The sequence below is a fragment of the Hesperophylax consimilis genome, chromosome 23, assembly GCF_061612785.1.
Source record: "Hesperophylax consimilis isolate HC1 chromosome 23, BYU_Hcon_1.0, whole genome shotgun sequence".
NCBI lineage: Eukaryota > Metazoa > Arthropoda > Insecta > Trichoptera > Limnephilidae > Hesperophylax > Hesperophylax consimilis.
Genome location: NC_142858.1, coordinates 22,204,339 through 22,221,376, shown reverse-complemented (window position 1 = coordinate 22,221,376; position 17,038 = coordinate 22,204,339). Strand labels below are relative to the sequence as shown.

General features: G+C 34.3%; 1 protein-coding gene across 1 annotated transcript; it reads left to right on the top strand.

Annotated features, from left to right (window-relative positions):
- Nucleotides 1-1,187: 1,187 nt before the first annotated feature.
- Nucleotides 1,188-8,705, top strand: fln (flightin). Its single transcript, XM_089645744.1, has 5 exons — nucleotides 1,188-1,458; nucleotides 4,930-5,044; nucleotides 5,862-5,928; nucleotides 7,371-7,639; nucleotides 8,482-8,705. Exons 2-5 carry the CDS (start codon nucleotides 4,939-4,941, stop codon nucleotides 8,493-8,495), a joined length of 456 nt encoding a protein of 151 aa, XP_089501870.1. The 5' UTR covers nucleotides 1,188-1,458; nucleotides 4,930-4,938; the 3' UTR covers nucleotides 8,496-8,705.
- The last annotated feature ends 8,333 nt before the right edge of the window (nucleotides 8,706-17,038 follow it).

Genomic DNA, 17,038 nt, shown 5'->3' with positions numbered 1-17,038 from the left:
TTCAAAAATGACATTGATTTAATGCATTCTCGTTGTTTTAACGAAGATGTTGTCTCTTATATTGTGAAAAGCATGGCGTCGCGTGCAAATCACTGTTATATTTCACAGGTTGTACCATCATTTTCGTAACTATTATTTTTTTTAATATGTGAAACCGCACAAGAGTTCCAACTGCTCCCAATCGTCTGGAACCAGTGGGACTATGGCATCCCCAATTGGGGAATGTTGTGGGGCTGAAGGTAGTGGGGCTGAAGGTAGTGGGGAGGGGAAAGAGATGGGGAACAGGAAGGAGAGGAAGTACCTGGCTATTCAGATCTGGTCACTAAACACGGCCAAAGCCATTTAAAGCAACGTTTCAATTCTAAATAGTGGTCTTACACCAGGGCGATACTGAGAATATCTTCCACTCTGGAACGTGCCACAAATATAATATAAATTATTTTAAATGAGTGATTTGTGATATAACACAAATTAATAAAATTTACTTGCGCACGCCGGGATTTGAACCCTCGACCTCCGTCTTGCTAGTCGAGCACCTTACCCCTGAGACCGTCAAATAATGAAGCATTTTAAATGAAGATTGGCTGAAAATATTGCGATAATTAATTTAATATCTTTGGGTCGCGTTCAATTATCACAGTGGATCGAATTAGAAATAATTAGTCTGAAGGTATAACGAGATAAATTGACGTAGAAGGTTGGCAGATCATTAGGCCCAGTTTCAGGGTAAACAATATTGCTTATGAAAAAAAAAAGTGTCTTAGAAGAAAGGAGGCGAGAACGCACCGACCTAAAAAAGTTGACATTGAAGTGCCGAACTCCCATGCCGATGAGAACACCGGAGCGATGCAAGAGAATGATCGATCGTGCTGACGTTCGATAGATTTACGATCTATTTACGATGGCTCGGGAATGCCCCCTCTGGCAGCCGCGGATGTGGGGCGAGCTAAGCGATACATTGTCGCCTGGTGGCGCAACTCTGGGCCATTGTCTACGCGAAAAGTGAAGAAGCCCGCCTAAATAAACCAGTCGTGTTCCTACAGTGGTCGCTAGTACATATCGCAGTACCGTGCGCACCACACACCAAACCAACCTACAAACCAACCCGCACCCGCTCGCACGCACAGGTGAGCCCCGCATACAAATCATCATCACATTGCCGCGCTACCAGTCGTCATCTCGTGCTGATTTATTCATTGATATACCTTGTTGCACTTTTCATTTATAATACACAAATTATTAAAATATCCTCAGTGTGTAAATATTGCCGTGTTTGTGAACATTTTGCGTGCGCTTAAATCGAATCAAAAGCAATGGGAGCTTTATATGTAAACTTTCAAAAGCAATGGGAGCTTTATATAATTTGAGAATATCAATTTTTGCATATATATTAAATTCAAACTCTTAAAATAACGTGTGCTTACTATAATAAACAGAAATTGATTTAAACCAACATCGGTACGTATTACGTGAATAGTGAGTGATGTTCATAATTTTCTGACGTAATTCATGTAAGTTTGTTCAATCTAATCATGTGATAAACGTTATTTGTCACACACTCTCTTCATACATAGGATGTGAAAAATGGATCAGTGTATGTACTGTACACTGGTCGATGTTTCTTCTCACAGTAAATTCTTTTTGCCACTTATTTACAAAAAAAATCAACCCGTAATATTTTTTTTGGGATAAGGATTGAACCTTCCTCCCCAGTAACTGGCTCTTAACTACTGTGAACTTCAAAAATGTATTTTACAATGAAAAAAATAAAAGTCTGAATGAGGATTGAACCTTCTTCCCCAGGGACTGGAGTCAACCGCGCTAACAACTGTGGCAAATAACGACATTTGTTTCGTATATTAACTGCTGTGTGTCATAAGTCCGCGTGTGTGTGCGTGGTTGCCACCGATTTTATATTATGCATTGTCATCGACAACGAGTCTATAGTTTCAACTCGATCGGATGTCGTTCGTGTTCATTTCAACTTCCAAAATTTGCATTAATTCATTCACAAAAAATATTGAAATTGAAATAAACGTATTTAAAAATAATAATATAAATGGACTCGTTCATGAAATAATGCTAGATTAAAATTGCGTTAAAGACATTGTTTTAGTTGTTTGGTCATAATAAATATTACAAAAAATAAAATGATTTTATATCTTATATCTATTTTATATCTTGACTCTGTGCAGAAACGGGCGGTCCGTTTGATAGATTCCCCAATCTTAACAAACGGACTGCAATCTTTAGAGCACAGGCGTCAGGTAGGTATGCTGTCCTTGTTCTATCGGTATTACAATGGAAGATGCTCTGAGGAACTAGCGTCATTGATCCCTTCGGCACCGGTGCGTAGTCGGATACACGCCAAACGCGCGCCCAACATTTGTACACAGTTGACACTTGTCACATGAAAACGGGTCGCTTCTACGATTCGTTATTAAGTTCAACAGCTCGGCTGTGGAACGAACTGCCGGCCTCTGTGTTTCCTCCCTCCTACAACATGGTACTCTTCAAGACCCATGTTCACTCCTTCCTCTCCACAAAAAGACCCTCCACACAGCATCCCCAAAGATGACATAGGCCCTGAGGGAAATTATTTTCTTCAGGGCCTCCTGTGTGGAGTAAATATAAAAAATAAAAATATCATTTTGTACGAAATTGTTTCATTTCTATTATTATGGTGTTGCCATGTTACTGTCAAAAAACGAACAAAGTTTTTAGAATTTATTTAAGGCCTTAAAGGGTTCATAATTACCGTCGTTTGGAAGTGGTAACATTAGGTCATATTTGTTTTCGTTGTCCCTCTCTAAACAAATATCCTCTTTTCTATCAAGCCTAATCTTAAATTTTATTGTTTCCCCTCCATTTAACATGTAATATCTTCCAAGTTTGAGGTCTGAACTCCAATATAATTATAAAATTTGACCATTCCTTCCCCTCTCCATAATTTGAAATTATGGCCTACAAAATTTTTGTAGGGTGAAAGCGAGAATTTTTTTAAAAAGGTTTTTAATTAATTTTATTTAAATTTAAGTTAATTACTTAAGAAAATTATCTTTTTCTTAATAATCATAAATTATTAACAAGTGCAGATTTTTTTTTCTGCATAAACTTTGTTTTAAATTATAAATTATAATATGTCAATTTGACTGGCCTAGTCAAAGTTTCCGCATGTTTTATTGTATGATTTTTATGTGAAATAAATTTATTATTATTATTATTATTATTAAAAATATCGTTGATTTTTAGACATTTGCGGGAAAAATAGTAATTCATACCAAATTTCGACATTCGACTGTGATATTCTGTAAATATCAGTTCATTGTATTTGAAAATTAAATTTACTTGCAAATGCCGGGATTTGAACTCGCTTTGCTAGTCGAAAGCATTACCCCTCGACCACGAAGGCCCTATAGAAGGTGTAGTCAATAACGTTACGTTATGGTTTTAATTTTTTTTTAAAGTTGTTAATTTTGAACAAGGTGAATTTTGATCATTAATCATTAATACTTGCTATATATTAGATGCGATGTACCACTACAGACTTTAATTTCACGACATAATAATAGTAGGTATTACATCACGCCATTTCTATCGTTGTGCGTGCTATAGTAGTAAAACAAATTTAACAATATGCGTAAACACTCCACAAAATTTCGAAGAAAACTTTATTTTGTGCAAAAAAAGTAAAATATTTTTAGAAGTGTAAACGTTTTAGATTTAGAAACTTAATTATCTTCATTACTCATAGAGCAGTTGCACTTTTCCCCCGCCTACTGGTTTAAATGCGAGCGTGAATCAGGCAATAAATTTTATAATCTCACTTTAAAATGTGTCGGAACTCTCAGCCTGAGTGGAAAATGTAAAAGTGCGGCTTAGAAAAAAAATCTTCTAAAAATTAAATTGATTGCCAGAAGTCCGTTTTTTTATTGTTCTTAAGAACATATTGTCTGATGTATTCTATAATTTGGATGGTTTCCAAACACTTGGACGGGATAACCAAGTGTACCTAAGTGGCTCCTTCAGAAATTTTCAGTGTTGCAGTCGCCCTTGCTGAGAAACGATCGACCAGTAGCTCTCCTTGACTGTTACCTGTAATAATAATAATAATAATAAGTTATTTTCTTCTGCAACCAACATAGGTAATAACTAATAATAACACGGATTACATTCCCTCTTCTTCGCATTCGTCGATATCTAAATTAAATGGTAGTACTTACCTACTTGACTTTGAAATCATCACCGTAAAATGTTCGTCTGAGTGACTACTGGCATGTTTATTTAACTAGGGTTAATAATGTTTCTTAATGACCCCAGGTGAGAAGTGAGAACCATATAATCTCCAATACATACGACAATCGAAATACGCCAAACCCTAAACAACACTTTATATTAATATTGATACAAATTTGCGATTTTTTTTTTACATTGTTATTGTTGTGACTTGTCTTTGTGAATCCTTGATTTGAATGCGCTTGTTTCTGTATTTCTTGATTCTCTACCATCATTAATTTGCGATCCTTGCTGTCTCTCATATACATTTACTTGCTTCCCTTTAATTGCGCCTTTCTTCAGCATTTTTCCAATATCTATCTATTTCAGAGATCAAAATATTGAAAAATTATATTACCCGTATTAACAAATTAAATTAGTACTTATTAGAAAAAACCTATCAAGAAAGAAGGGTATTGGTAATTTATTTAGATTTTGATCTGTGTGGAATTCAAACCACTATTGGTGAAATAACCTTTAACACGATTTTCTCATACATTTTTAAAACTCTCAGATAAGTTTGTCCACGACTTTCTTAAGTTGATGTCATTGAAATATTTATATTTTCACCTTCGAACATCCTTGACTCGTTTCTAACTTTCGGTAATTTCTTCTATTGGTGCATCTATAATTTGATTTTCCCCTTGTTTGCAGACTTAAACAATGGAAGACGAACCATGGGTGATCGAAGATCCTAGCGAGGCTGCACCCGCAGCTGACGCCGAAGCACCTGCTTCAGAAGAGGCTCCGGCAGCAGTAGAAGGAGACAGTAGGAAAATTTTATTAATTTAATATTTTAAAATTATCAGAAGTAAACTTGACGGTAAACTTTTGAGTTTGTTTAATATGAAGGCCTTCGGATAAATACACTAGTCCCCTTACTAATAAACGTGTTTTAGGTTTTACACAACTAATAAACAACCATTCACCATACATCAATGATTGTTTATCAGATGTGTAAAATTAAAAAATATGTTTATTAGTGAGGCCCTAACTATGTTGTACAGAATGTATAGGTATACCTACATGCAACGCTACACTTTACTACACTAAACTGACTGTACTATTATACACGGAGAAAAAAATACGTGTTAAAAAAGTGATAGCATGCCAATTTCCTGGTAAAATATTAGTCATTCAGAATATATCGAGAACTCGTGGTCTTTTCCTAATAAATATCTTGACGTAATGTTAGTATTTGTATGAACACGTGTTTCGCCGTCCTCATAAAAAGATCGCTTTTAACTTTTTTAGGAGCTCTTTCAATTCATTCGTAGTAGGCCTGCTGTCCCGTTTTTAACAGGAAAACAAATAATTTGACCAAATTTAATAAATTAACAGTTTTTAAGTAAGTTTTCTCCGTGTATAATCTAGTTTTTAGGTCTATTTGAATGGACTAATTTTTTTAGATGAGAAAGTGATGTGAATTTTTTTTTTTAATTATTTTCTAACCCAGTTTACACAAATATATACAAATACTTTTTTGTTGGTGTACTAAACCAACTTAAAGGATCTTTTTATTGTTTGTTTTTTTTAAGTTTATTATATATTTATTAACATATTTTTTGTAATATGTTCAATAACAGGTGCTCCGGCCGAACCCGCTAAAGAAGCCCTAGATAAAAATAAACTCATCTTCAAACATTGGGTCCGGTATGTATGATACGAAAATTGTTTAAACTTCTAACAACATTATCATTATTTTACAAACTTCTCCCAAGAGATAATAAAACCTTTGCTCTTTTTTATTAACTTGTAATCAATTTTAAAATTCTAGTTTTTGTTTAAATACGTTGGTTCGTTCTTCTGTTATTTTGAAAATGTTAATGGGAAAGTAATATTAATATCAGTAATCACCTTGATTTTCAACGATTGTTTGTGTTAAAGCAGTAGTTCTTAGCCGGTGGTACGAGAACTACTGTTTCGTGAACTTGTTACAATTGTTCCACGACATTGTAAAAGCTGGAAACGCACTTCAAACTACGTTTGAATGAATTTTAGCGTAAAAATAGATTTTTTCGTGACATTGAAAAAGTTAAAATCTACCGGGCTAATGTATCGCAATGCAATAAAAAAACTATTCGTGAAGCATTTGTGTATTCAAATTCAAATTCAAAAAAATATTTATTGCACAAAAATAGAGAGTACAAAGAGCTTATAAGTTACATCCTATTTCTTTCATCTAACCCAACAAATACACATTATATTAAATAATGTTAACAAATGTATGTAAAAAAACACAGAGGTATTTAATTTATGTAAGGTGTAATGACATTATTTGTTTAAAAGAAATGTTTTTAGTGATGATTTAAATTTATATTTGATTTGTCGGTTATTTGTTTGATACCACGTGGAAGGTTGTTATATACTTTAGGGTCAGGGCCCGCAGATACTTTAATAGTACACAACTGCTCACCCTGTACAAATCGCAAGTGCGCCCTACTGTCGAATTTGGCAGCCATCTCTGGTCTGGAGCCCCAAAATACCTGAAAAAAACCCTTGACTCTGTGCAGAAACGGGCGGTCCGTTTGATAGATTCCCCAATCTTAACAAACGGACTGCAATCTTTAGAGCACAGGCGTCAGGTAGGTATGCTGTCCTTGTTCTATCGGTATTACAATGGAAGATGCTCTGAGGAACTAGCGTCATTGATCCCTTCGGCACCGGTGCGTAGTCGGGATACACGCCAAACGCGCGCCCAACATTTGTACACAGTTGACACTTGTCACATGAGAACGGGTCGCTTCTATGATTCGTTCTTAAGTTCAACAGCTCGGCTGTGGAACGAACTGCCGGCCTCTGTGTTTCCTCCCTCCTACAACATGGGACTCTTCAAGACCCATGTTCACTCCTTCCTCTCCACAAAAAGACCCTCCACACAGCATCCCCAAAGATGACATAGGCCCTGAGGGAAATTATTTTCTTCAGGGCCTCCTGTGTGGAGTAAATAAAAAAAAAAAAAAAAAAGCGGCCATGTAGTGTGGTCCTTTTTGAAATATAGTTTTTGTTTGCTTTTGGGATTAATAAGTTTTCTGTGAACCTTGTAGGTTATTAAGTAGGTTGCTCTTGAAATTAGTGTTCATGTCCCGTTCCAGACCAAAGTTCCTTCAGTACAACTACCTGTACGACTACCGCCACAACTACTACGACGACGTGATCGACTTCCTGGACCGGCGCAACAGCGGGTCCTCGGCCGAGGCGCCGCGCGCGCAGACGTGGGGAGAGCGCGCGCTGCGCACCTACGTCAGCAGGCCTAACCGCTCTCGGGCCGACCTGGCCTTGGGACAGGACAAACGCCTGCTGGCACACATCAGCGCGGGCGCTCGCTTCCACCGCTACCACAGCAAGTCCCTGATCAGCAGGAAGTACTCTTCGTTAGGATTCGGAGTCGTTAACGTCATCGTCTAATCATTCCCCCACACGCCTCCTCCCTTACAGCCCAGCCCTACCGCGATCCCCGGGAGCTGACCGGCTGCCCTGTTCCAACGGTTCTGCTGCTGAGAGCTCCGTTGCAAACTTTCTTTCTCTTGCAGTCATTCATGATAAAGACTTAACTAAACAAATATTAACGGAGCTATAGATTGATGGCAACTATGTAGATAGCACAAGATTTCGTAAAAGTAGGGGCTTTCTGCTAACAAACATCACGCTTACTGTAGCAAAGTGCTTCTACATCAATGGTTGTTGGAACGACAGTAAAGAACAGATCAGCTAAAGTCATTCTTCCTTCGACCACTCCAAGGCTCTGGACTGCTCCAAATCAATAATACTACAGAGCTGCAGTTGGAGTGAAGCGATCCAATAGTGATGGGATGTTTCAGGAACATGCTACGCGTGCTTATTCCAAATTGTCATACGCAGTGTCGACTCCACAAGTAACTGAAGCCGTATCTTTTTAAAACTACTAAAAGTTGATAATAATAATTATTGTTGTAAATAATTTCTCACACCAACAACAAAAAATATAGCATATTTTAAAATGCCAGTTGACTTATCGGATTAGTAATTGTTGATGTTTTGGATTATTCAGATACTGTGTATGTCAGAAAAAAAGACTTTAGTATAATAATTAATTACTATTAATAAATACCTGATTAATAAAATCATAAGTATTAAGCTTATATTAATTCACTAATCATTAAAATAATAACGATTATAATCTTATTATGTCATGAAATTTGAATATCTTATTTGAAATTTACAGGATTGGGTTAAGTTGAATGCGCGTCCCCTTCCGCATGCCGCCCTCACGGACCCACCATCCTCCCAAGCCGACATTTTCAGAACATACGAACAACAAACACACAAACATTACACATTCAATAAACTGTTTCACCTTTTCATTGGATCAAATGTAAACAAACAAACACTTGTTGCGACACTATCTTTCCGAAATTTCAATTATAATAAAATGTGAAACTGAAATATTATCATTTTTTTTATTTATTTTTTGTTGGTATATAATATAATATGTGTTATAGGTACGTTGCTCTATGAAAACTACACCTCTATACAACTTATTAGCAGATGACATATGAACGGTGTCCGGAAACTCGTGGTACAAGCGGGAACTGGTGAATCTACATCGTATGGAGAAACTTTTTTTTCGATCTGAGCATTTTGATTTTTTTTTAATTTAACATTTTTCGGTAACAAGGGGTTAAAATCTTTTGAAACCGAGTCCTAGCTTCGACAAATTTTAAAATACATTCAACAGCCAATATTAACCCTCTAGCGACCGATTTTTTTCATATTTGTCATATAAAAACTTCAGACTCGATCTACTCTCAAATCAAAATAAAAGTTATATCATAAAATCTACTCGAAATGTGATGTTGATTCTCCAGTTTCCTCTACGAGTTTCCGGACCCCATGTGTCCATATGGTTCCATGATAACTCAACACAGTGACAATTCAACACACTTTTAAAAAGTGATATAAAGTCATCAGAAATGATGAAATTTTTTTTTTACCTAGCCTAACCTAACATACTTAACCCAGTTAATAAAGTTTTTGTTTCATCACTTTCCATGACTTTATATAACTTTTTAAAGATGTGATAAATTATCATTGTGATGATTTATCCTTTCACCGTCCATATACTACGGCTAACCTAACCCAACATTGTAACGATACGAAATTACGACGAGTGGTCTAAAGCAGTGTTCCGCAAACTTTTTATGTTCACGGTACACCTAACTAATCAAGAAAATTTAACGGTACACCAAAGAAAAAAAAACAAGGTAAATTTTGGATAGGATTGGCTAGGCTTATTACGAATAACGGCGAACTTTGAGGTTAAACTACGAAAGCTGCATGTCATAATAATTTTAAAAAAACATCCCAGGTTTTGAATGGTTTGTTTGGCAAAGCAGGGTTTGTCTAGCCGGGTTTGTGTAATTATGATTGATATTTATCACATAACAGTGACAGAATGACCGCGAACTGTCACCGAATCGGTTCGAGAAGTGAATTTTAATTTTACGCAATTGATAATTAAAATGCATCTTTTTCCACCGCCACCAAGCCAAAAAGTTTCCTTTTATAGTAATTACGGCATATCTAAAGTTTTTTTCTAAAAATTATTCGTAATAAGCTTGGCCACTCCGAACCAAAATTTACCAAAAACAATATTTTATTAATATTTATTATTATTATCAATATAACCCATGCTTTAGATTCTAAAGCATGGAGTTCGCAACCAGGCTTTGCAGGTTCAAGCTCCAGGGGAAAAATACTTGGAAAACCCAAAACCTTTTGCTATATTATAACATTATATTTGGCAAAACACCAATTTTAGGCAAAGGAGATGTATAATCCATAATTCCATACAAAACCAATCCCTAACGTGTTTTGGGAAGATTTCTATGAAAGGGAAATTTATCTGTTAACCTTCATCGTTCTTCTATCACAAGAAAAATGATACATTTGTTTTACTTTATGACACACTTTATTTTCGTAAACATATTGCTTTGTAAGGGTGGCTAATATACCTTGAAAGGGACGTTCATTAAAAAGTACAAAGTAATTACCAAAACAAAAGTTGTACTTTTTATTTACATACTTCATTACCATACATGACTCCCAACTAACCGGAGCCAGTAAGACTATGGAATCCCCGATTCGGGGTATATTGCGAGACTGAAGAAAGTGAGAAGTGAAGGAGATGGGAACGCGAAAGGTCGTGAAGAACCTGGCATGGTCCTGCAAGTAAAAAGGAGTTATCACATGACAAAGAAGTACCTATCAGTTAAATTATCAGGTTCAATTCGATGGATTAAAAATATTCCTCAATTATATCATCGTATTTTTAATATAAAAATTCCAATGCGTTAGGTAGGTACTCTCATTCACTCAACGACATTTTGATTTCATCTTCCTTATACCTTAGAAATCATCTATATATCCATCCATCTCAATTCAATCTATCCTGCTATAGATTATTTAAATAACCATTTAAATTTTTTTGTGGTGTTATTTTTGATAACTTTTTTCACTTCTATACACTATATGTCGAGGGACCTAGCACGGGACTCTATAGATCAGCCATTGCTTTCTATTCAGTACTAAGAAAACACTTTTCAACGATTTTCAATAATATCTCATCGAGTCTTCACATCGTTGTTACATTCAGATTATTCAGAAATTCGGTAGGTATCTAACTACTAACATGGATAAAAGTAGTATGGCATATTTATTGAAATCCTGATTATCTTATGAAGTTCCCAAATCAAATATTGTTACGTTGTTCGTAAACCGAATTCGTGTTTCTTTAAAAATAAACATGTTTTCATAACTTAATAAAATGCACAGTGGTAAAAACTTACAGAACAGCCCTCGTGATAAAAACTTTTTTAGAAATGTAAGGTAAATCAAGCATTTTATTTTTTATTATTGTGACAGCTGTTTCGGCGTTAGGCCATATTGAGACGACTTACTCGTGATTTTTTGAAATAATATTTAATGATTTTATAGTGTTTTCGGTAAAAACCGATTTACTTAGAAAACCAACAGTGATAATATAAAATTATTTATTCTGTGAGGCATCATTAAAATCTTTTCTACTATTTTTAATGATGTTGGCAGTTTTGTACCGATTGTTTTATAATGACGTGAATACTATTTAAATCAATTGCAATTTGTTATCAATGTTATTAATATAAATTAAAAAGTGTTCTGTAAATTCCTGAATTATTTGAAGGAATTATATAACTTAGGTTTTTTGAAAATAGTAAGGAGCAGAAAACAGCTAATTTTTCTTCGATTATTTATTGTTTAAAAGTCTATTCAATGTAAGTGGTATTGCATTCTGGTAACAAAATACCATTCATGTTTAGTCACAGATCCGTATATCCAGAGGCGGATTTGCAGTCTTGGCCGCCCTAGGCCCTAAGGCCCCAGACCATGTAGCCGCCCCTTTCTCAGTACCCATCATATTGACCAGGAGTATCCAAACTTTTCAGTAAGTTCCTAGGGTCAAAACCGTTTTAATTTTCCTGCCATTATCATTCATGGTTCATGGGGTGAGATTTGTCCAGGTCTTGGCGGCGGATACGTCTGCCCACCTGCTGCGTGGCGGGCCGGATCGAGAGAGACTGGGTGAGGGAGGCCTTTTGACCTTTCCAGCCGGACTATCTTGACCCATCGCCTTGCACCGCAGTTGGAGGGATGTATTCATACGTATGTCACTCCTGGACACACTAATCCCCAGATTCCTACCCACCCCTCATACATTTTCCTTTTCAGAACTTCCTATCCTTCTCTACCTTAAAAAGACCCTCCACACAGCATCACCTAAGATGACATAGGTCGTGAGGGAAAATATTTTCCTCAAAGCCTCCTGTGTGGAATTAATGTAAAAATATACGCTTGCTAAATTCGCTAGTTCAATTACTGTATAATTGTCGATTGTCGCAGGCCGGATTGATGACATTAGCGGGCCGTTGTTTGGAGACCCCTGATATAGACTATAGACTACATAATGAATTTACTTTATTGACAACTTTTATCGAAATCGATTCAGAAATTTAGTTAACTATAATAGCTGATAGTTTGTAATACTTTCTAAGGTTTCAAGGATTTGAATAAAACATTTAAAACAGTTTTAGGTTTAATTTATTTAACTAGTTTCAGGTTTATTCTCATACAATAATATATAAGTGTTTCACAGTTACAATTAGGGTTGCCAGATACGGGCTGGATAAAAAGTTATTATTAAGTCTCCAAACAAATAAAAGAAATCAGCACCTCTTTTAAGTAAAAATCAACTTAAGGTACATATTCGAATATAATAACTAAACTTAAAATACAAATTAAAACGTTTGTAAAAAAATTTATGTAAAGCATTATCTAACATAAAAAAAAGTTCAGTCACTAGCGCAACTGAATCACGGTAGGGATTGGAAATACGCGAGCGGGCGAGCGACGGAGCATGATAGGTGTGGCGAGGGCGGCTGCGGGGCGTGGGGGCGCGCTGTGTGTGAACACACTCTTGCATATCGCTATTTCGTACGTAGAATATTTAGGTACTTAGGAAGTAATTTCTTGTTATCATCTGTGACTTTTTGTCACGATTGGCCGCCCCTAATATCTGGCCGCCCTAGGCCCGGGCCTACATAGGCCTAAGAGCAAATCCGCCTCTGCGTATATCTAATTATTAGGCAAATCTTTCCCTCCGTTGTGCCATACACTTCTGGCAATTTAAACTTGTGTATGGCAAATCTCTCAAAAAAAAATTAGTGACGTCCAGAGGCAGTTGTTTATTTATTTATATAAATCAAATACAATGACATCAGAAAGTATAAAATGATCAGAAACTCTATAATGATATTAAAGTAAGAGATGCAGGTAGGTACACGCAAAACTTCTAAGAGGACTTTCTAGGTTTAATTAATATTTATTGAAAATATATGATATTATAGCCTTCTTGCAGTTAAATAGATCCGCCACATCTGCTTATCTATTACTAACTTCATGTAATTTAGGTATAAGTGAGTATTTTCAATGCTCAACCCTGGCATTGATACATTTAAACATTATTTTGGAACTAGTAGCTCGCGCAAGTACATGAAATTCATTGAGGTTAAGTAAATTAGGGCTGCCTATACTACCATTTACGATTTTGAACATAAATATTAAGTCGGAGAATTTTAATTATTTTAATTCTTTCTTTAAATTTTAAATATTTATTTATTTATTCACGTCTTGAAGGCTTTTACATGCAAACATTATTGTAGGTAAGTTGTTCAGGAGTACGATAATGTAGGTACATTAAATTTATATTAGGTCAATGGTACGAAGATCAAAAATCCTGACGACAAAGCGAGTCTAGTGACCTACATTATGTCGTTGACTGATAAAAAACATTGATTTATAATTGGTTTCGAAACCACTACCTCTAGGGCCAGAGATTAGGATTATGCCACTCAACCACAGATATAGTAAAATATTGTTTTTAAATGATTTTCTGCGAATTTCTCTAAAACAATATATGAATATTATCATAATTTGCATAAAAAATGTTTTAAAACTATGAAATTTTTTAGTTGGATAATTAGAGTATATGATAGAGGTTTCATATTTATGACAAATAGAAAACAAAAGAGGATATAAAAAGCAAAGAGTTCACAAAAATACCAATTTTCTACGTATTTGACTTTTTACGTAAGTATGAGTAGACTTACATTTTATTGGTCATGATTTAAAAGATATGATATTAAAGCCTTTTTGTACCTAGCTTCTGAACAGATCCGCTACATCTGCGTACCTATTACTAATTTCATGTAATCTAGGTACAAGCGAGTGTTTGAAATGTTCAGTCTTAGAATTGTTACAATTAAAGATGGTTTTAGATCGAGTAGCTGTTATGGGTACATGAAATTCAATGAGGTTAATTAAATCAAGGTTGTCTACACTACCATTTACAATTTTGAACGTAAATATTAAGTCGGATATAATTCTTCGATCTGAGAGTTTTAATAAATTTAATTTTTTCATTAAGTAATTATAGTTTATTGTCCCAAGGGTTGTGGTATCAATGATGATGAGGATACTTTTACGATGGGTGGAATAATAAATAAAAGAATAGTTCATCGTAGATATCATTTATTGAATTTGAAATAAATATATAGAACAAAGATACAATATTGGATATTGCCAATCTTTTTAAACAAGAATTGACATACATTCATCGTTTACACATAGTAAAGTACATATTCTTGTATGCATAGCCGTTCATAATTATGTGAACTCTTCATAAAACTGTTCCAAACATATTGTTATGGGATATAACTGAATAACACAAGTGTGAAGACTGGAAGTAAAGCGGGAGTCACTCCATTGACTGAGGCTTTGAGATGGTGTTATAATTATGAACGGAATGTACAGGACAGTAAAGGCGTACAATGATATTCTACTAGTATATAATATTTAAGTGATAGTTTACAAGTATAAGATGGTAATCAATGTCCATTTAGTCCATATTATAATCTCTTAACAAGTGATAAGAATGAACAGTGCAGAAGTTAATATTTGTGCAGACCTGACTCATCAGCTTGCACGACAAAATCAAGTTCAAGAACAAAACTATTCTTCGTCAACTCTATATATATAAAAATCTGAATTAAAACAGGTCTTGACAGTTAGTAGTTGGTGATGTTGTTTTATTAGTCTGTCAGTCACTTTACGGATTTTACTTAAAATCAACAAACTTATCGAAATAAAGTAACATTAAAAAGTACTAAAAATAAAATGCAAAGTGAAATTATCGTCATTGGTTAAGACTGAATTCAGAACTTTTGCTCCCATACTTCTGTTTGAAAGATTCACAACAGAAAGCGCAATTTATCTGGAGAAAGTTAAATTTGTGATTCGTTTTTATCTAACTATAATTTTTTCAAATGAAAATTAAATAATATAGCAGTAATTACATTTTGATGTTAAAATTTTTGTGCGTAATTTAATCATAAAGCGATAATTAATTATATTAAGTAAAGTCAGCTTCGAGAAAGTGTCTGAATATGTGATGTTACTTACAGTGAACATAATAGTTAATTATATTCACTGTAAGTAACATCACATCTTCAGAAAGTGTCTGAAGATGTGATGTTACTTACAGATACGTAAAATTATAATGATAATAATTAAATTAATATTCTACATACCAATTGAGTTTATATATTTAGGAGATTATTTTACTGAAATATCTCTTTTAATTGTTAACAATGGGTGAAATGAATAAAAATTATTAATAAATAGGTATTTCTGTGACATATTAATCCCGCAAAATCCCAATTATATTACAGACAACCGCTGAATGTTCGATTTGGAAAAAAATGAATTCCAAATATTACAACTGTATTTGCAATTTAGATTTGTGATTTATGTCTGGCTAGTGACCGAGCGGTTTATTCAGACAGAATGTTGTTATTCTCAAAGGAACGCTCGACAATACATATAATATATGTACATTTGTAAATATGTAGATATCTGGTCCTAACAGACATCCATTGCTGGATGTATAGCTTTAGACATAGTTGGGACAGACAGGAGTTTGCTATTTAAATTAACCCTAGAAATGAGAAAAAATTTAAAATATAAAGTCAACTAAAAACTAACAATTGAAAAGATCCATAAATTGTATTTTGTCCTAAGTTAATAATATAAATTACAACAACTTTCGATAAAAAAAAATCCCATGAAGCATAAGCTTTTAAAAATTAGATATTATCTATGATTTGATGAAGTTGTATTTTATTTAATATACATATATATTATTTAGGTAAACGTTTATTTGAAATTAGATGTATTATAAAAAATAAAATATAGTGAACTAATTAAGGTAATGTTTCCGTGGTGCTGGCAAATGCGATAAATATATAATATAATATTTGTATATAATAACATTATTATCTATTCACTATCAACTGAGAAAATCCATCGTTGATAGAATGTAACCAGCTAGAGTATTGGATCATATAGCAGATGCAACCCAAATATACACATATATTCCAAAATTGGTGAGCAGACCAAGTCAATGTCAATGAATGCCTAATAAGAAGCCAGCACCACAAGAAATAATTTAAAAAGTGCTCAGTAAAATAATAAAGTGAGAGTATCGTAAAATCAGAGAAGAATAATATTTGAGGTTGGTGCAATTCTTCCCGCCAAAAAGTGTCACAAAGGATTCATAAGAACAAGTTGGATCCATAAGCTTATTTTAGAACATTGTGAAGTGGCCATCTTAAAATTACAGTAATCGGAAGGCGACAGTGTTTGTTCAATAGCTGCGGTGAAATGTAAATATTATGTAATTTCAAGAAAAGAAAACATAGTATATTTTATACAGTTATATTTATAGATTAAACATTCTTAACATTACGTTATAGGGAAAGCAGTAGTACCAAGTACAAGAAAAAGACTTTAGAATTTTAATAAATTCTTATTGAAAATAGAATTTGAGGAGCTGAAATTGTGAAAATAAAACCTTTTTTTTTTGATAAAGATAATTGTCTAAGACCCCTGACATTTGAAGCTCATCTCTAAATTGTTTTTCAGCAAAAGCTACAAAAAAACACAGCCATAAAAGCACAAGGGCCTTTATTTGCTCTCAGTGCTATTACTCAAAGAGTCAACGAGGAAAGCCAGGATGATTTCTCAGACCCCTTAAAATTAGATTTTGATCAGAGATTCAAGATACAGTGGATATTGTTTAAAAAGTCAAGGAGCCTCATCACTTCTCAGATCCAAACACTGAAATAAACAA